We start from the raw sequence: 25770 nt of genomic DNA, 5'->3' as shown, positions 1-25770 counted from the left end.
TGTCGGGGTCCGAGTCTCGACTCAGTCTTCCCTCTCCCCGTCGCCATCCCCTCCCCCTCTCCCAAATATCTACGAGCTGCAGATTGCGAGACCGTTGAGATCAGTGCTGTACAAATTGCTTGGGACCTGTGGCTTCCCCCTCAAGTTACGTCATCGCCGTAGGTATGTTGAGAATGCTGTGTACTTCGTACGAAGCACTGCTTCCGGTGATATGGGTCCGCTTTGAACTAAATGGCGAGGCGAATCCCATTTTCAATTGTGTGAAGAATTAGATTCGGCGGGCTTATCATTCAGCTCATCCACTTCCCGCGCAACTCCTTCCGTACAGAGCCTCGAGTATAATTACTTCGTACGAGTGCTTTCTGCCCCTCCCTTATCTCCCCTTTCAGAGCAAGCAGCACCACCCCGCCAAGCCAAGACCAGCCCTTGCTTCGTCTCAACATATGATACAAAACAGGATACAGTGGTTTCCCAAAGAGTATCTGAAAAAGTTGACGAAAACACTGTCCTCGGGTTGTTTCACGCCTAGTCTCTTGATTAATTGGCTATCACATTGCCTTAGTATTGTTCCCTTTGTGTGGCTAGTGAAGCTCCTGCCTTGTGGCTTCCAGCTACCCCGCCTTCTAGGCTTTCCTTGGGCTGGATGTGGACACCACACGTGCAAATGGTGGGTCGTCAGCCAGTAAATTGAGGCTGGAAGTGCCGATTTGGGCAGTTGGGGACGCATGCAGAAGGCGTGAAGAGGTGACTGTGTAAGCTAGAAGCCTAGAAGCCGCGAGATCCCGGGCGTTTGGTGTTCCTGCCGTTTTCGATGCGTCTTTCATTTCAGGTACCCCTCAGATCTCGAAATCTGAGGTTTCCTCGCATTTCAAGTTCAAATTTGACACTTCCGGCCTTCCGCGCAACTGCCCTCTCTCCTTCCCGAATTCTGCAGTCACAACCACGTCGTCTATTCGCCATGAACGCCCAAGAGCTCTCGCAGTACCTGGCCGATGCCCCGCCATCGGTCGTCAGGCTCGAGATCGAGAAGCACTTCACCGCGCTGTCTGACCAACAGAAGCGTTACGCTCACTTCATCAGCAGGTAACTATAGATCCATTCTCGATGCCTCTTCTAAAGGAATACACATCCACTTTGTAGATGCAACCGAGATGCCGTTTGGTCTTCTTTGCACCCCCCCCCCCCCCCCCCCGCACCCTGCACGTGGACATCGTGTCTCTGCCGCCGCTCCTGCTGACCCTCGAATCCACGCTGTAGGGCTTCCTTCGCTGGCAACCGCATTGTCTTGCGTCAGGTCTCCCCCGAATCCGAGCACATCTATGACCTCATCCTCGCCCTACATAAGACCGCTGGCGGAGACTGGAAGGCCCTTGCTGAGAAGGCCAACATCGACGAGCAGGGGCTCTCGGCCTTCCTAGAGTACGCTGCGCAGTTCCTGGGAAACAGCGGCAACTACAAGAGCTTCGGCGACTCCAAGTTTCTACCCCGATGCGACGAATCCGTCTTTGCTTCGCTTGCTTCAACCTCTCCTGAGGCCGAGGCACACTACAAGGCCACCAATGGCGCCATCTTCTCCTCCGACAAGCAGGGTCTCTTGCATCTTGGCTTCACGGACGAGGGCCACTTGACCACCTACTACCCCGACTCTGCCGAAATCACCAAGGACGAGATTGCTGCCGTCTCCAAGTGGATGGAGGACAAGGGCCTCCTCCCCGAAAACACAAGGCTCAGGAAGACCAAGGACGGTGTCTTCGAGCTGCTCATTGCCTCGGCCACGACCAGCGTCCCCAGCAACGGTGGTGATATTGGAAAGGACACCGAATTTGTGATCAGCGAGGGCCCCCTGGCAGGCAAGACCTTGAAGTTGGTCTATGGAGACCACAAGAAGGAGATGGATGCTATTGCCGGCTTCATCAGGAAGGCGGCTGACAACGCCGAGAATGAGACGCAGAAGAAAATGCATCTTGCGTACGGCGACTCTTTCCACGGCGGCTCTCTCCTCGCCTTCAAGGACAGCCAAAGGCATTGGATCCGTGACCAAGGGCCCATGGTGGAATGCAACATTGGTTTCATTGAGACCTACCGCGATCCCGCGGGTGTCCGTGGCGAATGGGAAGGTTTCGCCGCAGGTAAGTCGGCTCCCCACACCCCCCTTCTGGAAGTCTTCCGCTCACCAACATCGCAGTTGTCAACCGTATGTTTTGTTCCCCGAACCATCCCCGACGGGTGAGCCGCCTTGTGCTAACACCACGGTTTAGTTGAGAGAACTCGGGCGTTTGGTGAGCTCGTGCGTTCAGCGCCTGAGCTGATTCCGCTATTGCCATGGTCGACGGATTTTGAGAAGGACAAGTTCCTTTCGCCGGATTTCACTTCTTTGGAAGTCCTGTCGTTCGCCGGTATGTTGAGAGAACGCCCGAGGGTGTCCCATTAACACCTAAGATAAAAACTAACAGCATTCCCCAGGTTCCGGAATTCCTGCCGGTATCAACATGTGGGTTTCAGCAGGCTATTGTCCTGTTTGTGCACTCGCTAATCTTGCCCGTTAGCCCCAATTACGACGACATTCGGCAGCAGGAGGGTTTCAAGAACGTCAGCTTGGGTAAATATTCTTCGAGGCCTTGCGTCAAATTGAACTAATTGGTAAACCCGGACTGACCGACTTCACAGGCAATGTCCTGAGTGCGAAGGCCCCGGATGAGAAGATTCCGTTCATCGCTGACAGCGATTTGGCGCTGTACCAAAAGTACCGCGATGCCGCTTTCGAGGTACAGGTCGGCCTTCACGAGCTTACAGGTATGGCACAGTGGCGATATCTAGCAATTCCGATATCCTGCTAACGATGGCCTAGGTCACGGCTGTGGTAAGCTTCTGCAAGAGACATCGCCGGGCGTTTTCAACTTCGACTCCGCGAATCCCCCAATTAGCCCCTTAACTGGGAAGCCCATCACCACCTGGTACAAGCCGGGCCAGACATGGGGCTCCGTATTCGGCGGGGTCGCCGGCGCGTATGAGGTACTGTTATCCCATCGGTACCCACGCCTTAAACGTAACTTACCATTGTACTAGGAATGCCGAGCCGAGCTAGTGGCCATGCATCTGAGGTGAGTTAGCTGAAGGGTGTGATATTGCGTTGTTTTGTCACAGCTGACACCTGCGAAGTTGCGAATTCTCGGCGCTCAAGATCTTCGGTTTCGGCGACGGCACAGTCGACATGGATGGCCCAGCAGGCGATGTGCTCTACATTTCGTATCTCGGCATGGCTCGGGCAGGCCTGACCTCGGTCGAGTTCTGGGACCCGAAGAGTCAGAAGTGGGGACAGCCTCATTGCCAGGCTCGCTTTGCCATTCTCAAGGTAAGTCTTGTGTAGTGCGTCATGGAAAGCGCCTGCTTGCTAACTCAACGCAGTCATTCCTTGAGGCTGGTGACGATTTCTGCCAGCTGGTGTACAAGAACGACGATCTCTCTGATCTCACTATTAAACTTGACCGTTCTAAAATCTTGACGAGTGGCAGGAAAGGTAAGTTAACCGCCTCGGGGTATGATCGGAAGGAAAGCTAATGAAGGATTCATTAGCTGTCGCGGACTTCCTTCAGAAGATCCACATCTACAAGTCGACTGCCGATGTCGAGACTGGCACCAAGTTCTTCGCCGACATGTCTGGCGTCGGACTCGAGTACTGGGGAACCAAGGTGCGGGATGTAGTGCTCAAGAACAAGCAACCGAGAAAGGTGTTTGTACAGGCGAACACGTACTTGGATGAGGCGACCGGGCAGGTCACGCTCAAGCAGTACGAGCCCAGTCTCGAGGGCATCATCCAGAGCTGGGCTGAGAGGGAGATCTGACTGGCTGATTCACTTCCGCCGCGTCCGCGGGTTGCATATCGGTCAGCGCTATAAGCGTGCTAGGATAGAGAACTCGGCAATCAGGGCTTTGTCGTGGTTCCAGGCCTTTGCTAGCGTCGTGGGCATCCCAGGATTTGCAACAATAAACCGAGTTGAATTGTCTGTTTAACTTATTTGCTAAGATGGGCGTTTTCTTTGGACCGAGTAAGGTAACTAACTGGCCCTAGTTCTATGTTGATGAGTAGAAAAACATGTTATACATCTGAGTATCCCAGGGCGCCGACTCGGCCTTCGGCTTCGACTAAGAGTAGATTATCCGCTTTCTACCACATTTCCCCAACTAGACTACTGTCGGAGAGTTAACATATTGTGTTTATAACGACATAGTAAGGCATTCTTCCTATATAATGAAATGGCGGGAACTTGAAGCTGATTAAGTATCTCATACTGAAAGAAATAAGAACAACTCTCTCTCCACCAAGTCTCGAAGTCCCGTCTTCCCGAAAGCCCTATCTCGAGACAGGGACCGCGTCTAGAATAAGTATTATATATATCTGATGAATCATTCATGAAGACTGTCCAACCTTCCTGCCTAAACCCGCGAGGAGTATGGTCGCCAACACACCAAGCAAGTTAGTTAGTCTGGGGAGGCGGGAAGGGGAAAAAGGGACTACAACTTCAAAAAAAGCAAACAACTTCGAAAACTCAAAAACGCAGAAAACCAGTTCGCTTAATAACGGGCTCGCCGCAACCCTCGAGACGCGCTCGAGCTCAGATAACCACGCAGAAAGAAGGAAAAAAAAAACCCCTCGCATGCCGTCACCCAGGTATATCCTCCCCTTCCCCCCCCCTCCACTCCACTTAGATGCCCTAACCATAGTAGATATCTCAGATACAATGCCAACCAACCACCCGGCGCCTTCCTTTTGAAGAAAATGCCATGGTCCCATTCCATCCCTTGTTTACGAGCCACACCCCCATCCCGCGCGCCTGGCGCGGGCGCTGTCCCTCCTGTGGATGACATCGGGCGTATATAGCCCATGTGGCCATTTCTCCCAAGCGATACGGTGAGGGCTCTCTCTCGCGCCTTTTGGCGATGTCCACTCCCTCCCCAAAAAAACAGGTCTAGCCATGTGCCTGACGCGAGTACAGCCCCGATGTTGGCGCCATGTTGTTTACGCCGGGCCGGCTCCATGGGATGACCGGATGCTGGTATTTATTTGGCTCCGGTTTCCTGGATCGCGAAGGGGAATCGCGACGGGGGATCCTGCCCTGGATGGCACAAAAGACGTGGTACTACAGTCCGAGGTACATTTTGGGAACCGTGAGTCCACATCGATGATGGTTTCCAGAGAACCAGCGGCGCTGCTGCTGCTGGGGCCGGGGATGGCGTGCCGCTATGTTCCGCTTCGGCGCAACCCGGTTCAGGCCCCCAGCATCTGTCGTCAAACGGGCCCCGAGGGGCTGGTGACAAAGCGCAGACGCGGAGCAGCCTCAACTTTGCGGGGATTGGTCGAACATGCCATCTACGCTGGCTGCGGAACTCGACATGGGCCTGCCGTCGCCGTCCTTCTGGTGCGTCTTCATGTGTCGCCGGAGCTGGTCCTGGCGGTGGAAGTTGCGGTCGCACCCGGGCACGGTGCAAGTGAAGCGGCCCTTGACTTCGTGGGTGCGCTTATGCTTGGACAGGTTGGAGGATTCGCTAAAGCCTTTTCCGCAGACGGGGCACTTCAGCGGTTTGAGACCGGAATGGACACGCTGATGCATAGCTGGAAAGATGGTTAGTCTCAGCTACTGGGGAGAAGTACAGGTTAGACTTGCTCAGAGCGCTGGGGTATCTGAAGGCCTTGTGGCAAATATTGCACACGAGCGGCTTCTCGTTGCTGTGGATGAACATGTGCTGTGTGAGAGCCTGTTTCGCTGAGAAGCCCTTGTTACATGTGGGACAAATATGAGGTTTGTCTGCGTATTGTTGTGAGTAAGCTTGAAGGAAGTCCAAGGGCAATAGCACAGCTTACGGCCAATATGAGTCTGCATGTGTCTCTCAATCTTGCTCCTCTGGGGGAACCCCGTGGCGCCGATTTCGCTGCGTGGGCAGTCGTCCCAACCGCAACGGAACCCCTGAACGCCCTTTTGAGCATGCTTGATGTGAGTTTCTGAAGCGTGCTTAAACAGCTCTTCAGAATCCTCAAACAGTTGCCCGCAAATACTTGAACTACCTTCGTCACGCCATAGACACCGGTGCTCTTCCTCGGCCGCTAGATCAAGAGACCTGTCGACAGACGAAGCGGTGGATGTGCCGCGGAGATGAAGCGAGCTGTCTGGTTTAGCATCCGTCATCTCGACGCTGTTGGAGAGCGGAGTGAGAGGAGATGGTGTCGCCGACGATCGGCCGGAATCGGAGGTATCTAAAGGTGTGGCAGGGGGGGACATGACTTCCGTCGAAGCTAGGGCATGTCCATTATGCCGGGCGCCGGCCGGAGCACGTAGGGGGTTGGGCGTACTGGCGGTAAAATATGGCCTGTGCTGGGCGTTGAAGTGCATGAGAAACGACTCAGCGTCGTGGATTTCAGCTCCACACTCGACAAAACTTTGATTCATCTGAAAAGCTGAACCGACAGGATTGAACTGGCCGAAGGTGGCAGGGTTGCTAGGTAGAGGCATGTGGCAATATTGGTAGATTTGAGGATCGTCCAAGGGGCATGAGTCTGTGCAGTTGGAGGAGGAGGTGTCGCCGTGGGCAACCAGCAGGTGGTTGGTGATGTTGCCCAACTGCCCGGGCAAGAAGTCGGGAGGGAACAAATAGGGCTGCTGAGGCGGACTGGATAGACCGAAGCCCAAATCACCCATGACTACGGTTTGGCTATGAGCGGAGTTGACCTGGCACACTGGGGATAAGAAGCGCCTCACCTTGATGTTGCATATCATAGTGGTGTTGAGAATCCTCCGGCGCGTGGTTGATGGAGATGAGGGCGGCTGCACCGCTGACTACTTCGGAGGTGGGGAGCGGGCCCGGGACCGGGACGGCAGAACGCTCGGGGCAGGTTTGATCGGTGCAAGCGTCCTCGGTGTCGGCGCAAGCAACGTCAGTACACTTGTCAGTCATGGTACACTCGCTATCGCAGCAAGTGTCGGCCATGGAATGGCAGTCCTCGTCGGCGCACGGGACACATGGGTCTAGTTGGTGGGTGTACCACGACTGTTGCTGATAGAGATTGGCGGCGGGAGGAGCCATATCGGCGGCGCGAAACTGCATCGACAGGTCGTTGAGGCCCATAGGATAGTCCTGACTGTCGCGTGGCCAGCGGTTTTGGAGCGAGGGGGGCGCCCCTCGGTGATTAAACTGCTGGAAGCCATTGTAGAGGCCCACGCCCATGCAGCGGTCGACACAGAGGTCGTCGTGTGACTCGTAGGCGCCACCCGCGGTGGCAGAGAGACGAGCAGCCTCGTTCGCTGTCTGCTGGGCGTGCATCACGGAGAAATCGAAGTCGAAGTGATTGGTGCTGCAGTGGGAATGCCGATGAAAGTCGTCGTCTCCAGTTCCAGAAAAGCGATCGTTGGAGTCGAAATGGCCGTCCATGACGGCGAGCGAAGGGTAGCCACCGATGACCTCGACTGGGGACTTAAAAAGAAGAGGGGTGGGTGGTATGTAAGGGGGGGTGTGTGCGTGTGTGAGGGTTGGGATGGGGATTGGACCAGAGGTTGAAGGAGAACCTCTTTGGCTGCCTTTTCCCCGGTTCTCAGGGTTGCGAGCAATTGAGTAAGCGGTTGTGGTGTGTGGTTTGTTCCCTCGTCCCTCTTTTCGAATAGACACACGGCCGTTGGTGTAGATCGGAAATTTCGTAGTGAGTGGCAAGAACCGAGAGTCGACTCTGTATGGGTAATTCGGTGGCTTTCGCGTTGTCTCTAGACAGAGGCTCAGAGAGTGGGAGAGAGGTAGTTGTGGGGCCGAGAGCTGCGAGGGTCGAGATTATTTTACAGTTCGTGAGAACCTTGACGGCCCAGCCCAGAGCAGCGCGTGGGAGGGACTTGGCCGAGTCCCGCTAACTATTGTGCTCTTCTCTTGTTGCTTTTGTCTTTTTCGAATCTGAAAAAAATCAGACATCAAAGGCTAGTCCCCAGCAATTGAAATCAATGCAAAAAGAACCCCCAAGATAGCAGAATCCATCAGATGTTGGATTCAGACAAGTCCCTTGTGCGGCCGAGTTCTGCCTCAGAAGATGGTGGGGCTGCGACCAACAACCCTGAATGTGGGGGTGACCGCACTGGTGGGGACGAGGAGCTCAAACCACGCCTTTTCGCATTCATTGATTGGCTGATCTCTGCCAAGCTCAACCCCCATTCCCGGCGACCTTGCCGTGTCTGTGCGGGCAGCTTCTACCCGTGCACGACATGTTTCTGAGGTCCGGATACATGAGCCACAAGAAGGAACGCGATATAAATGGTCAAGTCCACATATTGTCGTCGAGGCATGTGCCCATGAGAGTTACGGTACAAACGAGTAAGTCCTTTGCCTGCATTCTTCCAAGGGTTACCGTCTATGGCCCAGATTGATTGACGTAAAGCATAGGTACTTCATTAGGTATACTTGATGAGTACATAGTTTAAACGACGACTAAGCCTTTTTCCAATGGGGGATTCGGAACTGGAAAATAGCAAACTAGAATCGATGAGCCCGACTCATATTTATACTCGTAGTCACCAGAAACGGTAGGAACAGCTCAGTCCAGTTTGGTGTTTGCACCCCAAGGTACCCCGTACCTGGCCAAGAGATCCATGAGTGGGGCATTCCAGCGCACCCAGGCATCTCATCCGAACGACCACCATCTCCAAATCGTTCAAACCCCAGACTGCATACATGTGAAAAACACACTCACGTATAAACTCCCCAAACCATCAAACCACTCACCTCCACCACCTCGAACCCATCTCCCGATAAACAAAAGCCTTCCCCCCAAACAAGAAGATGGGCAACCTCTGCAGCAGCGAGCGCGATCCCTTCTCGCAGCCCGGCCGGCCCCTCGGCAGCACGCCGCCCGCACCCACCTCGGCCTCGGTGCCCGCCGCCGCCAAAGCGCCCCGGAGAGTAGGCGGCCCACCCCGGACGCTCGGCGGCAACAGCACGTCCGGGTCCGGCTCAACAGCCGCCGACGATGCCCGGGCGCGCGCAGCCGCCGCGGCGGAGGTACGTCTTGGAACTCACTCACTCACTCACTCACTCACTCACTCACCCTACCATCCACCCCCTCCCACCCCCATCTTCATCCACCCTCACCACACCCACCCAACCCACCATCCACAATCAACCAAGCCCAACCACAGACCACTCACTCACTCACTAACCCCCCCTCACAGGAACGCCTCCAAAAGAGCAAACAAGGGGGCAAGCTCAAAGCACAGCTCGACCAGCGCCGCGGCATGACTGATGCCGAAGCGCTGCGGCAGGCCAGCGAGACGGAGCAGCGGCAGCGGGAGCTGGATCAGAGTGCTAGGGCTTTGAGGCATTCGTAGGTGGGGTATTCCTGGTTGAGGTGTTCGTAGTTGAGGCATTCGTCGTTGAGGTATTCGTGGTTGGTGGTTGGTGGTTGGTGGTGGTGGTGGTTATTATGGTTGTAGTTGTGGGGTGAAGAATGGGGGGTGATGGTGGGGATAGGGATGGGGATGTTTCATTTGGTTAGTTCGGGGGTTGGTGTGTGTCAATCTGGGTGAGGGAGAGGGGAGGTTGGGCGTTGGTTGATTTCATTCATTCATGTTCCTTTTTGGGTATCAGGCGTCCTCGGGGGAGCGAGCAACACTTTCTACTTCGTAGTCAATTTACAAACCAAGTTTTGAATGGTATTAAAATTCACATTCTTCGCAGAAACCAGCTATGACAAAAGCAACTGAGAACTCCTATATCCGCTTTCAAGCGCAGCTGACTATACACGTTTACTCTCTCCCTCCCTTCCCTAACCCACCCCATCAACAACCTACACACAAGTACAAGCCCATCACGTAATGGTGTACCGCCCGCTCGCCGGCGCCCGGCTCTCGGCATCCGCCGCCGCAATCGTCCCCTCTCTAAGAAGACGCGTAAGCTCCGACAGCGCCTTGCCGACCGCCAGCTCCGTGTCGCCCTCGATAAGGATGTACAGCTTGGGGTCCGACCCCGAGGGCGGCTCCTTGCCGGGCGCGTAGTAGTTGCCCTTGGTCGTGATCGACGTCGAGGTGGCCTCGAGGATCTTGGCCACGTTGGTGCGGTTGGTGACCGCCCAGCGCGCTTTCTGCGGGAAGTCGTTGATCTCGAGCGTCGCGTGGAACGCGCCGGCGTCGGGGCCCTTGTTGTCGATCGGCTGGCCGGGACGGAGCTGGCCGGCCCGCGCCAACCGCGCGTTGATCTCGCTGATGGCTGAGGCCGCTTTGTCGAGCGCCCCACCCTTCCCGGCGTTGACCGTGACCCCTCCCTTGACCGCGCCCTCGGCGACGGCCGGCGACGGCTTGGCCTCGCCAGCCTCCGCCTTCGCTGACTCGCGGGAGACGATGGCCGACGCGGCTGCGAGGATGGCCGACTTGGCTTTGTCTTTCTTGGCCGCGTCCTCGGCCGTCTCTTCCTCCTTGAAGTCGTCCTCCTCGCCCTCAGCCTTGTGCGTCTTGCGCTCGCGGACGCGCGCCGCCTCGCGTTCCTTGTCGAGCCTCTCTAGACCCTTGCCGCCAAAGCCGCTAGCATCCTTGGCTTTTCCGGTCTTGACCTTCTCTTTCCACGCCTTGCGCATCTCGTTAAGTTGTTCCGGCACGGGCTGCCCGCTCTGTTCGAGAGCCTTCGCGATACCGGGCGCACAGTTCTCCTGCTCCTCGGTGATGAACGTGACGGCCGTGCCCGTGTTGCCAGCGCGCCCGGTGCGACCCGCGCGATGAACGTAGTCCTCGAGATGGTTTGGCGCATCGTAGTTGACGACCAGCTTCAGCTGCTTGACGTCTAGACCGCGCGCCGCCACCGACGTCGCGATCATGATGGGGCAGACGCCCTTCTTGAAGTCCGAAATGGTCGAGTTACGGTCTTCCTGATCCTTGCCGCCGTGTATGGACATGCAGCCGTACCCGCGCCGCAGGACTTCGCGCAACAGGTCGTCGGCCTTTTCTTGCCGCTCGACGAAAATCAGAGCGCGGACGTCGTCGTCATCGGCATAGAGCTCGCCCAGGAGCTCGAGCAGCCGGACAAACTTCTTGCCCTCGTCCAAAATCTCGACAACTTGGGTGATCTCGGGAGCCACGACGCTGCGGCCGCCGACCTGTATTTCGACCGGCTCGCGAAGCACCTTTTTGGTGAGCGCATCGATAATCCTCGGCATGGTTGCAGAGAAGAGGATCGTCTGCCGGTCTGGGCGGACATTGTTGAAGATTTTCATTACTTGTGGCTCGAAACCCATGTCGAACATGCGGTCAGCTTCGTCCAGCACGAGATACGTAGCACGCTTGAGGTTAGTGACACGGCCTGAGTTCGCAGCGAGAAGGTCAATCATGCGTCCCGGCGTAGCGACGATAATTTCCGCCCCGCGCTTCAGCTCGGCAATCTGGTCCTTGATGGCATTCCCGCCATAAGCAGCGATCGCGCGGAGTTTCAACGCCTTAGCGAACGGAAGCAAATCAGAGTAGATCTGGGTGCACAGCTCTCGGGTAGGAGTCATGATCAAGGCAATGGCGCCGTCGTCGCCGCTCACCGGGTCTTGGTCTTTGATGTGCCGGAGCATGGGAAGAACGAAGGCCATCGTCTTGCCGGAACCAGTCTTCGCGACGCCAATAACATCACGGCCCGACATGATCACAGGCAACGCCTGCATCTGAATCGAAGTTGGTTTCTCGTAGCCAAGCCCTTCAACCACGTCCAGGATCGGCCGAGTAAGACCACACTGCGACCACTTCTGAACCGGTTTGGGCACGTTCTTGCCAGAAACTTTGATGCCGTCCAGTTCCAACCTCAAGTCAACGAGGTCTTCCTCGGTCATCTGACTGAGCTCCTGCGGCTCTACCCAAAAGTTCTTCCGTATTTGGTTCAGCTCGATCTTGCTGTAGTCTATTGTCGGAATATCCTTCTTCTTCTTCTTGCTCGCCATGGCAAGTATTGAAGACGGATCGGCCTTGTCCTCTTCGTAGCCGTAATCGTCATCGCTGAAATACGCTTCTGGTTCGAACCCCTTCCCGGCATTCTGGTTCTGTCGCGCAGGTACCGAGCCGATACCCCCTGCGGAACCGGTTTGTTCAAGGTCAGCCATGAAGGCATCTAACGGGTCAACGTCTTCATCGACATCCATAGAGGGGGCTGGCGGCATCGCTTCATCCTTGGATTCAACATTGGCTTCGTTTTTGGCCTCGTCCTTGGTCTCGCCGTTGGGCGCCTCCGTGTCGACATCCATAGCCATTCCCTCCTTTTGAATGCGCTCGTCGCGCCGCTCTTGGAGAACCCGGTGAGCTTCTGCCATCTCTTCCTCGTTTTGGGCCATGAGGAGGTCCAAGTCCTCGGCATCTTCCTCCCCTTCGCCCTCCGCGTCTGGCGCGCTGTCCACATTCTCCGGAACGAAGTCGGGGAGTTTGACGAGCTTGCGCTTGATAACCTCCTCGTCGTCCATGTCTATTTTACGCTTCGCCGACGATTTCTGGTTGTCAGCAGATTTGTTAAATCCGAACGCACTGACCGCCCTGTTGGCCGGCAACAAGCCGGCACCCTTGAGGTTTGTCTCTTTTTTTATTCCCAGCGGTTTCGGCGCCGGCGCGGCCAGCTTCACGTCACCAAGCCGTGTTGGGGATTGAGGCCGAGCAGCTTTGGAACTCTTCGCGATAGCTTTAGGGTCGAACTTGCCGGCATAGGGCATCGGCGGTGCAGGGGACGCCGGGGCAGGACTCATGGCGCCGGCCACGGGACTGTTTGGGCCTGGTGTGCCGCTAGCCTTTTGGTCCATCTCAGCCAACAGCATCCTAGTACTTCCCGCTGTAACGGCGGCTTCCTTCGCCTCCTTCTGGGCATGTTTCTCCTTCATGGCTTGGAGTTTGCGTAGTCGTTCAGCTTTCTTCTCCGCTTCGGTCTGGGCTTGCGTCGGTGTGGACTTAGCTGGCTGCGGTTCCTGATAAGCGTCAGCAGGGGAACGTGCAAGTCGTCTGGGTGGGTAAGGACGCACCTCGCTGTCTTTGCGCGCGACGCCATCCGACTTGGGGGGCCGAGCGCGTGCGCCATCACCGCGACGGGCGGCAGAATCGGTCGAGCCATCGCGACGGTTACGGCGGTCACGAGAGTCGTCCCGCCTCCCGCGATAGTCCCGGCTACCATCTCCACCCCGCTGTCCTCGGCGATCTGGCGATCGCGCTCTGTCTGGGCCTCGGTCGCGTGACCAACGACGGTCTCGATTGCCTCCTCCATCACGACGACCGCCTCGGTAATAGTCATCGTCTCGGCGGTCTATGGAGCGGTCTCTGCGGCGGTATGAGTCGCGATCCCGACCGTCGCGGCCATGGTCGCGTTCGCGGTCGCGGTATCGGCGCTGTGGGAGGTATGGGTTAGGAAACAGTCCATCGCCACGGCGAGGGGCGAGGCCACGACTTACGTCCGGGCTGCGAGACCGTCGGCGGTGGTCGCGGTCACGGCGATCATCATCTTTCCGCCTTCGCGCAGCATGACTTCCTGCAGGAGATGGTGAGCGCGAGTCTCTGGGCCGAGCCATTTCTGGTTTCAGTGACGGTGGCTCAGCAGGATTGTCACTGGTGGTGAGAAGTACTTTTGGAAGCGGCCGACACTGGTTAGCGCACTAGGTGGATATCCTGCATGTCGTTACGCGATGCGTGGATGCGGATGAGGTGCTAATGCTAGATTCGAGATGGGCGAGGGGTGTCTCGGTTTAACTAAAGAACTTGGAGATTCCAGACAAGTTCGAGAGGTGTGGAGCAAAAGGCACGGCGACAAAACTGTTCGAGGCGCGATACAGTGTCAACCACCGTTTGAAGATAAATTGACGCTGTATTGACACTGTGTACCTGGTCGTTATGTTCGTATATCAGGGCTGTTTAGTCACTACATGGGTTATTTGTGTGAGTGATGTCCCAAAAGATAGCTGTTGATGAATTTGTTTTGGCACATTGTTCCTTCGCAACACATATCTTCCCTCTTATGTACAAGCGAGAGCAAGCGACTCGATATCCCAAGTCGCTGCTCGAGTCCTTCTGGGGTGGGGCAGGCTTTCCAAGGATCTTACCATCCCTCAGTCTTAAGACTCGCCAATCACCTCCCTTTAAGTCACTCACCCGATTGCCAATGACTTCGATGGACGCTAGTGAGAGGCGTTTACTACAAGTATGTATTCGTACTGTGTAGGTTTGGCTGGCTTAAATGTGCCTGAGAACCCTTTGTGGCCCCGCAGCGTGGGGTTCCTGCCTGGCACACTAGGTACCTAGGTAAGCGAGTGGCGTGCTTCTTTGGACTGGCCAAACCTTTGTCATTTGTGCATATCACCTAAGGGATTGAGCTACTACATAGAAGTAGTGTACATACAATGGGATCTATTCTGGGTATCTACCATTGGTGGGGTAGCCAATGACGAGGGACTGTGTTTCGTCACCTTGGATGAAGTTAGTAACAGCAGAAGCCGAATCTGTCACAAGTGGTTGCTAGGATGGGTGGTTGTGTGACAACACACTAGATGAAACAGTACTCTCCAGTCTATAGCCCAGACCAACATCCATCCTCCCCAGGTGATGCTTAATTGTTGAATAACTATTCGTAGTTATTTGAATGATGAATTTGTTTCGTCTTTCTGCGACAGGGGGTGAGGGGACGAAAGAGGGGCCGTGCGCTGCTGTTATCAGGAACTCGGGCTCGAACCCTGGTCGAGCTTGATGGCGCATTGTGGAGTAAACAGGGGAGGTTGGAGCTGCGTTTGAGTTTAACACAACCGGTTCAGCAGGGCAGAGCTCAATCAAGGTGGGTTGGTCCAACCACGCGACCGCCCGCATAACTAGCTAAAATTGCCGAACCTCTCTCTCCCACACCTCAATTCCCGGTCCCTCCTGCACCAATCCAAGTGTGCCTCCACCGCAGACCTTGACCCAGTGAGCGACCTCACCAATCCCGAATTGAGAGCTGCAGAAAAGACAAAAAATCATCATGTTGTCCGCATTTGGCCGCGCCGCCGCACGGCAGGTGTGTGTCGCTGGCAGCCTCTCCATTCGCAGCGCAGGTCGCCTCGGCGCACCCGTTATTCCGAGCGGTTACCGTGTCGTCGCTGTTTTCACCAGAGGTCTCGCTACGGCTGTTACCACGAAGAGAACGATTAGGGCCACGACCGCTGCGGCATCGAAGAAAGCACCCGCTGCTAAGAAGACTACCAAGAAGACGACCACGAAGACTGCGAAGAAGCCGGCTGCGAAAAAGGCTGTGAAGTCTAAGGCGAAGCCCAAGGCGAAGAAGGCTGCCAAGAAGACGACGACCAGGAAGCCGAAGAAGCTCACGGACGAGCAGAAGGACAAGCTCAAGCTGCGCGCTTTGAAGGAGAAGGCATTGTTGAAGGAACAGCCGGCCAAGCTTCCTGTGACATCATGGAACCTTTATCTGGTCAAGAATCTGAAGGAGGTGCTCAACAAGGAACCCAAGCCTACGTTTGCTGATGCTATACGCCAACTCTCGGCCGAGCACAAAGCTTTGCCGGAACAGGAGAAGGAGGTGAGACTGACCAAAAAAACCTTGTGCACGCCCCGACCGTCATTGAGACGTTAACTAACAATCACGGCGAATAGAAACTCGACCTCGAGGCCCAGAAAAACAAGACTGCCAATGAGATTAACCTCAGGAACTGGATCGATAGCCACTCCGTCCAGGAGATCCGTGAGGCGAACGTGGCCCGCAACTTGCTCAAGCGGAGGAAGTCGACCCCTATCAAGCACACCCTTCCTGACTCCCGCTTCCCCAAGGGACGCTTGACCGCCTACATGGCCTATGTCAAGTCACGCTACACGGCTCAGGAATTCGAGGGCCTCCAGAGCCAGAACAGACTCTCCAAGATCAGCAGCGAGTGGAAGGGATTCAACGACGAGCAGCGCAAGGTATGGCCGAAATCCATTGACATGGTCAAGTATCCGCCGGTTGCTAACCCGTCTGATTACTTTAGCCCTATGTGGAGATTGAGAAGACCGACCATGCCCGTTACCAGAAGGAGATGGAGGCGTACCGTGAGACCATCGAGAAGTAAGATGCTCTTGCGTCATGTTGGCAGTAAGAGACTTGCTCGGCCACCTGTACATTATGAATACCATTCTCGGGGGTTGTGCCTTCTCGACGATTAACCTGATTTGTGGGGGCGGCTTGGGTTGTATGCTTGTGCATAAAACGATGTTTGGTAAACTGGGCTGTTACGAACCTTTCTTTTAGTGCTATGTCGCCACAAAGAGATACTTGCCCCCAGTGTGCAATCCGTGTTCATGGGGTTTGCGAACACTGCCAACCCAAAAGCTGAGCAGCATCAAAGTCTCAAAGCTGCTCATAATATCATGGGATTCTTGCCCAGTCTATCCCATGCCACCCCGGTATTTCCAAAATCCCAACTCCGCACAATGTGTTATGAGGGTATCAACCAGAATGCATGAAACCAAACCTCGATCCTGAGCCCCTAGAGGAGCAAGCTCCGACCAAACCATATATACCCAGAAGAAAACCCAACACCATACCACACACCCCTACCCACCTCCCACCTCCCACCTCACCCCTCACCCCTCCTCCACCGCCGACACCGCCCTCACCGCCCTCGCCGCCACAACCACCACCGCCGACCCCTCCGCCCCCACCCACTCCGCCCCCGTCTCCAACACCCTCCTCCGACTCATCAAATACAGCACCAAATACATATGGCCCACGACCCCCCCCCAACAATACACCCGCAGCCACGCAAACCCCTCATCCCTTGTACACGACGTGCCCCACCCCGCCGCGCCCTTGGCCAGATACCCCGCCAGGAAGGCCCACGCGGAGCGCTTCAGCGCGGCGTCCCACGCACGGCAGTCGACGAGCCAGTAGCCGCGCTCGAAGGGGCGGAGGGGGCGGGTTTGCGTGGTGGGTTGGAAGCGGTGGGCGAGGTTGAGGGAGGTGGCGAGGCGCGCGAGGACGTCGGTTATGAGGTCGGAGGGGGAAAGGGGGGTGTCGTTGGTGGGTGGGGGTGGGGAGTGCAGGGTGAGGGGGGTGGTGAGGGGGAGGGAGGGGGGGATGGGGAACGGGGGGGTCTGGGTCTGGGCGTGGGTGTGGGTGTTGGTGTTGGGTTGTTGGGGCCCTATGTCGCTCACGCTTCTGGTGAGTGGTTTGCCTGGCGAGGGGTCTTGGGGTGAGGTTCGTGGTCGTTTGGGGAGGGGCGGCTCGGATTCGGCCCGGAAGGAGGAGGTGACGGAGGCGGGCTGGCTGGGGTAGGAGGACTCGATTCGCGTCTCTTCGATGATCCCTGATGTTGTTGGTGTTGGTGGTGGTCGGCGGCGTTTCGGTTCTCCCCCGGGTGATCGGGGGATGACAGTGCCCAGGTCCTCGTGTGGCGCCTGGTGTTGGCTGTTGTCATCTTCTCGGGGGGCTTCTTGGCCTGGGCTTTTCCTCCGAGACGGGCTGGATACAGGGAGTGTCTGGGGCTGTCTCCTTTCCGAGATGGGTGAGGTGTCCAGGGTAGAGGTATAGTGAGCTAAGAGCCTCGTTGGTGTGCAGAAGGGCGCGAAAACGCTATCACTCCTCGGCATAGAATCCTCAACCTCGCTTGGAGGGGCCACCCATGTCGACGGGGATTCCGCCACTTTCTCTGGTTCGGGGCGTTGTAGTCCAGGAGACCCAAAGTTGTGTGTGACGCTCTGGAAAGAGAGCATTGGCGACTGGATGAATCCGGGGGTCGCTGCTGGTTGAGATGACCCTCCCGCCTGTGATAGTGACTTGCTTGCATCCTCCACAGCGAGCCTAACTAAACGATCGTTTGGTGCCGATGGACCGGAAACAATTGTTTTGTGTGTCGCCGGCTCGAAATCCAGGTACGCCGCTGCCAGTGTCCGATAGCGAACATCATCAACCGCCCGGGCCGGTGCTGCGATATGCACCAGGATTTCTGTCTCCGGCCCATCCATTCTGTATATTTGGCGAGTGTGGTTTATCAAAGAAAATTAAAGTATTGGTGAGCGAGTATCGTATGTAAATATTGTAACGCATTTAATTAAAGCCAAAGCCAAAGCCAAAGCCAAAGAAGGATGAACCTGGATGTAACGAAGGAAGCTGCCTGTTGTTAACTATGCCAAGAAGTGGAACTATTTGCAAGAAGTCTCAAAACCAGAGTGAAGGCCATGAGAGTTGCTAAAAAGCAGACAAAGGCTGCCTAGTCGACCCCCTCTCGCTAGAGAGTCAGGGCGGCTAGTTACCTAGGTAAGTAAATAATAGGCAGGTACACAATAGTCGGGCTGTTGAACGACTCAGGACGGATTGGGTGATAGATGTGGATCACAGCCCAGACCGCGGGTTATGGGGCTGCTTGTTGACTGGCCTCTGCAGCGGTTCATTCAGCTCAGCTGCCAAGATGCAAAGAGCTGAGTGAGACCTGTGGTGTTTTCTGCCCAGTAACTCCGCCTAAATGTGTAATAGAAAGGAGGCGCCAAGAGACCTGAGGAACAACATCATCAGCTCTTGACTTGTTGTCTGTTCGTCAACCTCCATCACCAATTGATAATCCAATTCCACCAAAACGATCTTCTAGACTCAGTAATACCACTAAAAATCACAATGGCGTCCGAAAAGAAGCCGGCTCTCGGCTCCGTCATGGTCATTGGCGGTTGTGGATTCCTGGGCCACCACGTTGTCCGCGTCTTGCTTCGAGACTACAACTGCTCCGTGTCCGTTATCGACTTGCGTTGTACTCGCAACCGGAGGCCCGAATCCGATGGCGTGTCGTACCACGAAGCCGACATCACCGATGCCGCCAAGCTCGAGAGCATCTTTTCGCAAACCAAGCCCGATGTTGTGATCCACACCGCGTCACCCCCTGCGCAATCCAACGACAGCGTCTCCCATGCGCTATTCAAGAAGGTCAACGTGGACGGGACTGCCGCGGTGGTGAAGGCGTGCCAGAAGACAGGCGTCAAGGCCCTGGTGTACACGAGCTCAGCAAGTGTGATGAGCGACAACAGGAGCGACCTCATCAACGCCGACGAGCGGTGGCCGACGGTCCGTGGCAGCCAACAGAGCGAGTACTACTCCGAGACCAAGGTATGAGATCTCTTTCCCCGGCACCCGGCACCCACCATCCAGCGCGAAAACCCCCCAACTAACTAACCCCACCTCCAGGCCGCCGCCGAAGAGCTCGTCCTCGCCGCCAACCGCGCCCCCGAAGCCCCCAAGCTCCTCACCTGCTCCATCCGCCCCTCGGGCATCATGGGCGAGGGCGACACCATGGTCCTCTACCACCTGATCAACATCCTGCACCAGGGCCGGTCCGGCGTGCAGGTCGGCAACAACGACAACCTATTCGACTTCACGTACGTCGAGAACGTCGCGCACGGGCACCTGCTCGCCGCACGAGCCCTGCTCCTCACCGCCGCATCCAAAACCATCCCACTCGACACCGAACGGGTAGACGGCGAAGCCTTCCTCATCACCAACGACAGCCCCGTGTACTTCTGGGACTTTGCGCGCGCCGTCTGGGCGGCGGCGGGCTCGCCGCACGGCACGGAGCACGTGCGGGTGCTGCCGCGCAGCGTCGGCATGGTGCTCGGCTACTGCAGCGAGTGGTTCTTCTGGGCCATCGGCAAGCCGCCCACCTTCAACCGCCAGCGCATCGTCTACAGCTGCATGACGCGCTACTACGACATCTCCAAGGCCAAAAAGCGGCTGGGCTACCAGCCGCTGGTGAGCTTGGAGGATGGTATCAAGCGGTCGGTGAAGTGGACACTGGAGCAGCAGGAGAGTGCTAAGAAGGCATGATTTGTGTGAATGTCAAGCGGGTTTACGGGGAGGGGGAAGGGGGGCAGGGCGTTTATGCTAAAATCTCGGCGAGATTTTGAGCCTCCGTGTAATGTTAACGGGGAGTGAGCGTACCATGTTTTGATACCTATAAGGGACGTGTAGTTGAGCTGGTTTTATTTTTCATGTCTAATATAGTAATAGCAAATACGGCGTAGATGGGAGAAAGAGAGCGAGGGGTTATACGGAAACACGTCGAATAGAGCGCGCGCTTGATTTTCCCTTGACTCAGATGTCTGACTATATAGGCCAGACCCTTCCTATGCTAGCTATGTGCCGATTGACCCAACGAAACGTCGTCCGCCACCGCCAATACCAAGCTTTGAATGCCAACAACTACTCCAAACAAGGGGGTGTCCGACGACTCCCAACCCTCGGAACCCTCCCAGACAGAACGGAAAGGAACAAAGTCACCCAGAAGTCGCTGCGGTCTCATCCTCTGCGCCCCTCGATCCCCCATCCCTCTCTCTATTCACAGCCAGTTCCCAGCTTCTTATCCCTTTCCCTTCCCCTTCCTTCCCACCCAAACTTTCCCTCCACCATCCCCACCCCCCTACAACAATCCCTGTATTCACATTCCGCCACTGCCCGCACCACCCACCGGCAGCAGCACCGCACCGCAACCGTCCCGAAAACATAAGCCAACATTGCCAGGAGGCCGGCCCACTTAACGCGTCCGCCCCGACTGGCACAACTCAAACATCGTGAAAATGGTATGAGATTTTTTTTCATGGCTGGCTGGACGAACGAAGCGAAGAAAAAAAAAGTGTGTGTGCATGTGAAAAAGCTCAAAATTAACGCCGCGCAACCATGCTTGCTTTGCTTGCTTGCCTGCCTCACAATCAACCAATAATGGTGCATGCATGCAAAAACAAAAAAAAAGTACGCCGTCTACGCCGAGCCCGGTGATGAAAGTAACAGGCCAGAGAAAAAGAAGACTTTCAGTTTAGTCATATCGGGGCGGGGAAGTCGCGAAACCGTCGCCACCACCAGCGGGCGTCTGCTAGACGCTGCTGGTCGTCAACCCGCTATTCTGCCTTCCCCACCCCGAGTTGCGCCACTCTCTTTGCTGCTGTTGTGACTGTTGCTGCGGCGGCGGTTGCTGTTGTTGTGGATACGGTTGAGGCTGGCCACCGCCACGGCCGCTGCCGTCTGGTGTTGGCCCTCCCTGGGGGTCGAATTGGCCGTATGGCGGCGCGTCGTATGGCCCTCCTCGTTTCGGCGGCGGCGTCGCCGCATGGGGTGGGCCGTAGGACATCGGCTCTTGAACTGGGCGGGCACTGCTCTCCTGTTGCCACTGGGACGGGTCGGTCTCTATCCGCCTGGGCGGTGGGCGAGTGGGGATTTCGTGCCGGCCGACGATTTCGGTGACTTCGGCATACTGTTGCGGGCCGAGCCTGTTTGCGGCACGGTCAGAGAACTTCTTGAGGATTTCTTTGCTGGTCAGCTCCCCGGTGGAGTTGAACAGCCCCTGGTCGCTTAGGATGTCGACAAGGTCATCGGGAACCTAAACGACTGTTAATCTTCTTGAGTCAAGGCAAAAAGCACGAGTAGGCTTACCAAACACATCTCCCCGATGTTTTCTATCAACATCTCCACCACTTGGATCGCAAACATTGGCTCGTTATCAAAGCTGGACATCTTAGTCCTGTCGAATAAGACGTTGGGCGCGATGACAGTGGCCAGGTTTTTGATGTCCATCTTGGACCCCGACTCGTCATCGACTTGGTGAAACGACCCAACCCACTTCAGGAAACAGAATAGAATCTCCAAGGAGTCCCGGTTAGGTTTCGGGAGTAAGCAGCAGGTCAAATGGAGACAGCGCCGCATCTTTTGCTCGTCTTGGATCTTTGCAGCAGCCAGCCACAACCGATACAACTTTTGTGTCATCAAGGGGTCCGGCAGCTCTCGGAGGTAGCGCTTCAGCAGGGCGGCTACTTGGACAGCTTGGGTTGAGCTGAAATCCACTTGCTCCTCCTTGTCGATCTTCTCCACGAGCTCACCAAGCTTCTTGATGTTGCCATTCTTACGGAAGACACCCTCCACGGAGAGGTCCATCTGTTTCATGGACGAGATGATATCGTCCACAACGGCGGGGATCCGCAGGGTACCAGGTCCGACGCCGTCTGTGGATTCTGCGCCATCCCTCTCGATGATAACCTCCAAGGGCACGCCGAAAACCCCCTTCTTCTTAACGTTCTTGCGGCCATCGTTCTTGAAAGCCTTGCCAATGTTCTTCCAGAAGTTGGCTGGTTTTTTGCTTTCAATGAAGCCAAGGAGCTCCTCGAGTGTGAACTCGGATTCGACCATGGGGTGCATAGTCATGACGGCAAGATGCCTCACGATGAAGTATTCCAACCCGGACAGTTCGGAGAAATAGCGCCGGCTGCGCAAAGCAGGCTGTCCGCCAGGAGCGCGAGACCCTGGCCCTTTGCCGTCTGAGAGGCTGCGCTGATGGCCGTTGCCGCCCACGGGTTCGCCGGCGCCAAACTGAGGCTCGCCTGTTGTCGAACGGAAAAGCTCTTGTCCTGGGGGTGGGTAGGGCCGTTGTTGCTCTCTCGCCTGTTCCGCGGCGATAATGCGAGGGATGTCATCCAGCGTGATCGCATCCTGATTGGGCAACATTATGTCCTCTTCGTCGATCGGCCCCCGTTCCTCGACGATGGAAAAATGCTTGTTAAAGCCACCATCTCCCTGGCCGCCGCCGGCCGACCCGGGGCGTGCGCTACTGCTTTCAGGTCCGTCTAGGATTCGCGATGTCCGGGCTTTCCTAAAGCTCGACGACAGGTGTTTGTCCAGACGGGTGCTCTTTAACCTCTTGACATCATTGAGAGCGCTCTCATAAGACGACTCCCTGTGATGCCTCGGGTATTGGCCCCCGTGTGGCCCTGGTCGCCCTTCAGTCGGGCCCGAACCATCCCCATTCGGGTCCTCCGAAAAACTAGGAATCGAGCCACTAGCCCGAAGGATCTCTAGGAGCCTGGCCAGCGCGACCTGTAGCAAAAAGACGTATTGTTGTAGCTTGGTGACATGCTCAAGCGGCGCCGCATTAGGCGGCGCGTTGGGCTCGCAGCTGCTGCAGAAGATCTTGGCATCATAGGGATTGAGTTGCGCGTCCTGGAGGTTCCGCCCAAGCTCCTTGCCACATCGTGAGCAGTTGGCGCATCCCAGATGCCATCTCTTATCATCGATCTTCGCACACTCGTCCTCGATCGGTTTCCGGCAAGATGCGCACTGGTCCGAATCATGGGCCGAGAGTCTCGACATCCCAGAGGTTAACTGCAGTGTGGTGGTGGAGTTGTCGTCCGTCTTGAGCGTCTCCAAGTCGTTGAGATCGCCCAAAAAGTGGTAGAGGCCATCCGCATTCTTGCGCTCTTTCTCTATGCGGAGCGCTCCTTGGAGGCAAATCCGGATTAGGAGCTTGAGGTAATGAGCGAGGCCTGTAACCAGGGTTAACAAATCCTGGGTGACGCCGGGTTTACGTGTAGCTCTGTCCTGCGTCTTGGACAATAGTGAGAAGAACGCCACAATCTTCTTGCAGAGAAGCTTGGCTTCTCGGCCATAAGCGAGAGCTGCAGGATTAAGTTAGCCGTCCGGACCTGCAGCAAAAGAGGGCTCATTCCTACAGTTCATATCGAGATGGGCCATGGACCCATCGAGCCTGTCGGCGGACCGGAAGAGAATGTCGACATGGAAGATAAACCTCTTGGCGACCATGACACCGTCGATATATGCGCCATTGCTTACATGCAGCAGCATGTCTGATATGCAAGCGGCCGACGACTCCTCAAATGTTGACAGGACGCTCCATATCCGGTAAACCTTCTCTTCCATGCGTTCCTCCTCTTCGCGGACGAGCTCGCGGCCAGCTGGATCATCTGGGATTGGGGCGGGCACATCCTGGGGCGGGTTGAGGCGGACATTCCAAAACTTGTGGATCATGTAGCATTCAGGGTGCCAGTGCTGGTTCTGGCCGTTTCGGAAGATCTCGACGAACTGCTTAAGGATGGAGGCCTGACAACCGTTGCAGCGTTGGGCAAACTGGGTGGAGTAGTGGTAGTGGCAGTACACCTGATCATCGTGCTCGTAGTAGCTGTCCTGGGCCCCAAACACGGTTGGGCACAGAGAGCAAGTAAAGTGGTCGACGTGATACTTGCGCTCGAGGGCGGTGATGTAGGACCCCCGCAGTGCGCCATTGCATTGATGGCATAGCAACCCGAGTCGGCGGAAGTAGTCGGTCTCGCAGAGGGGGTACTGCCCCGTGCCATCTCCATCATCGGCCGGGAAGAATTTCGAGGCTACAATCTGGCCGCAGTCCTGCACAGCGGTTAACAAAGGGAGCCAGGACAAACATGACCTAACAAACTCACCCGACACTTGAAGCAGTCCAAGTGGAATGTCCCATCCAGCGCACGCACAAACTGCCCCGTTAACGGCTCGCCACACTTCTTGCAAGTGCGCAACTGGCCACTGGCCGACCTAGAACCCCGTGGTCTCGACCCGTTCCTCTCCCCGCTGCGCCTCGACTCGGTGTCGGTATTCTCAGCGCTCAATGAGGGGGAAGCCGGCTGTCTCCCTCCCTGATTACCATGACCGCCATTGTGTCGGGGCAGAGCCGGTGCGAGATTGGAATGTTCTTGGTCCATCCGGTAGGGGGGCTCACTACCACCGGGTGGATAGCCATGGCCCCAGTCACTGCCTGGGCTACCGCCGTAATCGTATCCTGCCATGGTAGACTGATCCTCAATCCACCCACTTTTTATTGATCACACCCACCATATGGCCTTCTTTGTCTAGAACGCGACCGCAGCGAGGGACACGAGGTGGTGTGCACGTTTGGCGGCCGAGGTGAGAGTTGGAGGTCAGAAGCGGGGGTAGCTCGCTGAGCATCTAACTGGTAATTCGAAACCTAGAACACGGGTTGGCCAGCCTTAAACTTGAGGTAAAAGAGCGATGTTGGCGCAGCGATTGTTTCCGGCCGAGGTCGAGGCTGAGAGAGCGATGCACTCGGTGCCGAGAGGCTGGGCAAGGTGGATGTGGATATGGGTTGAGGCTGAGGGGGATGGTGTTGAGGAAAGCCACTTGTCGCGGTCGGGTGCGGTCGAGTGCGGTCGAGTCTCGGCGTTGTGCAGCTGGCTGCGCTGTGGTGCTGTGGGTGCGGCTTTGTCTGGGACCCGTCCTGCAGAGCGGGAAGCAAACCCGGGCAGAAAATGTATGCAAGCGCGTTCGGATGGTGCTTGCGGAGACCAGTGCGCTCGAGTCGGGTTGAAGATGACAAGAGACGGAGATGTTCAGGAGGTCAAGGTTGTGCGATCCACTTCAAGCCTGGGTCGGACAGCAGCGATCGGCAAGCCCCCGCCACGGCGGAGTGCTAATTTCCAGGCTTTGACCAGCTTTGGTGGGTGGTCTTTAGTGGGCAATTGGGCCCAAGAGGGAAGGAGTGAGGATGCGTGCCTAAAAACCGTTGGGCAAAAGAAATGTTTAGTTTGCACTTGGTGCAACCAGTGATAGACAACCCAAAGGCACAAAATTTATCTATTTTTTCTATTTGCGTCCCATTCTCATTTTGTAGACCTCCCAGACATCTGCCAGCATGGATCGACTCGAACCCATGTATGTAGCGAGGGGAGAAGGTGAAATCGAGGCACAGCCCAGTGCTTTATTATTAGGCCCTGGAAGCACACCACGGGCCAGGGAAGCTCTGTCCCCTCCTTCTGTCCGTGAGCTTGGAGGTTCCCCTGTCAACAGCGGATGGGGAGATTGCCAGGTTCATAGCCAAGCAAAGGACAAAAAAGAGTGATTTATTGTTTCTTGAGACTTTGTCGAAGGGTCAAGATGGAGCAGCACCCAACATCACCGAAACACCGGGTAAAGAAAGCACCGGTAATCCGTGACTATATTTGATAGCTGGTTTCTAGGCTTTTCACTCTCGTTTCCTTCTTATCA

General features: G+C 56.1%; 9 protein-coding genes across 9 annotated transcripts; 4 read left to right on the top strand and 5 right to left on the bottom strand.

The window, feature by feature from the left end:
* Positions 1 to 958: 958 nt before the first annotated feature.
* F5144DRAFT_601386 (peptidase family M49-domain-containing protein) lies at positions 959 to 3842 on the top strand (the record flags this gene model as incomplete). Its single annotated transcript, XM_066791142.1, has 12 exons — positions 959 to 1083; positions 1258 to 2129; positions 2186 to 2194; positions 2259 to 2396; positions 2464 to 2491; positions 2547 to 2599; positions 2668 to 2793; positions 2849 to 3012; positions 3067 to 3101; positions 3160 to 3352; positions 3406 to 3517; positions 3574 to 3842. The coding sequence occupies 12 exons, from the start codon at positions 959 to 961 to the stop codon at positions 3840 to 3842; spliced, it is 2124 nt and encodes a 707-aa protein (XP_066644951.1).
* Positions 3843 to 4492: 650 nt separating this feature from the next.
* On the bottom strand, positions 4493 to 5186 carry F5144DRAFT_189048 (uncharacterized protein). Its single transcript, XM_066782806.1, has one exon. It carries the CDS (start codon positions 5035 to 5037, stop codon positions 4573 to 4575), a length of 465 nt encoding a protein of 154 aa, XP_066644950.1. The 5' UTR covers positions 5038 to 5186; the 3' UTR covers positions 4493 to 4572.
* On the bottom strand, positions 5187 to 7680 carry F5144DRAFT_189047 (uncharacterized protein). Its single transcript, XM_066782805.1, has 4 exons — positions 6753 to 7680; positions 5861 to 6694; positions 5664 to 5804; positions 5187 to 5611 (listed from the first exon to the last, which is right to left on the bottom strand). The coding sequence occupies exons 1-4, from the start codon at positions 7420 to 7422 to the stop codon at positions 5337 to 5339; spliced, it is 1920 nt and encodes a 639-aa protein (XP_066644949.1). The 5' UTR covers positions 7423 to 7680; the 3' UTR covers positions 5187 to 5336.
* Positions 7681 to 8808: 1128 nt separating this feature from the next.
* Positions 8809 to 9353, top strand: F5144DRAFT_546738 (uncharacterized protein; the record flags this gene model as incomplete). The annotated part of the gene is made up of 2 exons (XM_066787430.1): positions 8809 to 9027; positions 9198 to 9353. 2 exons carry the CDS (start codon positions 8809 to 8811, stop codon positions 9351 to 9353), a joined length of 375 nt encoding a protein of 124 aa, XP_066644948.1.
* Positions 9354 to 9592: 239 nt separating this feature from the next.
* F5144DRAFT_188912 (Pre-mRNA-processing ATP-dependent RNA helicase PRP5) lies at positions 9593 to 13716 on the bottom strand. Its single transcript, XM_066782804.1, has 3 exons — positions 13415 to 13716; positions 12992 to 13351; positions 9593 to 12937 (listed from the first exon to the last, which is right to left on the bottom strand). Exons 1-3 carry the CDS (start codon positions 13529 to 13531, stop codon positions 9833 to 9835), a joined length of 3582 nt encoding a protein of 1193 aa, XP_066644947.1. The 5' UTR covers positions 13532 to 13716; the 3' UTR covers positions 9593 to 9832.
* A 928-nt stretch (positions 13717 to 14644) lies between these two features.
* Positions 14645 to 16243, top strand: F5144DRAFT_188866 (uncharacterized protein). Its single transcript, XM_066782803.1, has 3 exons — positions 14645 to 15522; positions 15597 to 15902; positions 15968 to 16243. The coding sequence occupies exons 1-3, from the start codon at positions 14968 to 14970 to the stop codon at positions 16046 to 16048; spliced, it is 942 nt and encodes a 313-aa protein (XP_066644946.1). The 5' UTR covers positions 14645 to 14967; the 3' UTR covers positions 16049 to 16243.
* Positions 16244 to 16562: 319 nt separating this feature from the next.
* Positions 16563 to 18347, bottom strand: F5144DRAFT_628672 (uncharacterized protein; the record flags this gene model as incomplete). Its single annotated transcript, XM_066792346.1, has 1 exon — positions 16563 to 18347. The coding sequence occupies exon 1, from the start codon at positions 17940 to 17942 to the stop codon at positions 16563 to 16565; it is 1380 nt and encodes a 459-aa protein (XP_066644945.1). The 5' UTR covers positions 17943 to 18347.
* An 81-nt stretch (positions 18348 to 18428) lies between these two features.
* Positions 18429 to 20017, top strand: F5144DRAFT_509222 (uncharacterized protein). Its single transcript, XM_066786514.1, has 2 exons — positions 18429 to 19071; positions 19150 to 20017. Exons 1-2 carry the CDS (start codon positions 18589 to 18591, stop codon positions 19783 to 19785), a joined length of 1119 nt encoding a protein of 372 aa, XP_066644944.1. The 5' UTR covers positions 18429 to 18588; the 3' UTR covers positions 19786 to 20017.
* Positions 20018 to 20645: 628 nt separating this feature from the next.
* F5144DRAFT_188729 (uncharacterized protein) lies at positions 20646 to 24665 on the bottom strand. The gene is made up of 4 exons (XM_066782800.1): positions 24195 to 24665; positions 23451 to 24141; positions 21385 to 23396; positions 20646 to 21331 (listed from the first exon to the last, which is right to left on the bottom strand). The coding sequence occupies exons 1-4, from the start codon at positions 24552 to 24554 to the stop codon at positions 20828 to 20830; spliced, it is 3567 nt and encodes a 1188-aa protein (XP_066644943.1). The 5' UTR covers positions 24555 to 24665; the 3' UTR covers positions 20646 to 20827.
* Positions 24666 to 25770: the final 1105 nt, after the last annotated feature.

The sequence above is a fragment of the Chaetomium tenue genome (assembly GCF_020726465.1).
Source record: "Chaetomium tenue strain MPI-SDFR-AT-0079 chromosome Unknown F5144scaffold_3, whole genome shotgun sequence".
NCBI lineage: Eukaryota > Fungi > Ascomycota > Sordariomycetes > Sordariales > Chaetomiaceae > Chaetomium > Chaetomium tenue.
This window is presented reverse-complemented; position numbering and strand designations above follow the sequence as displayed.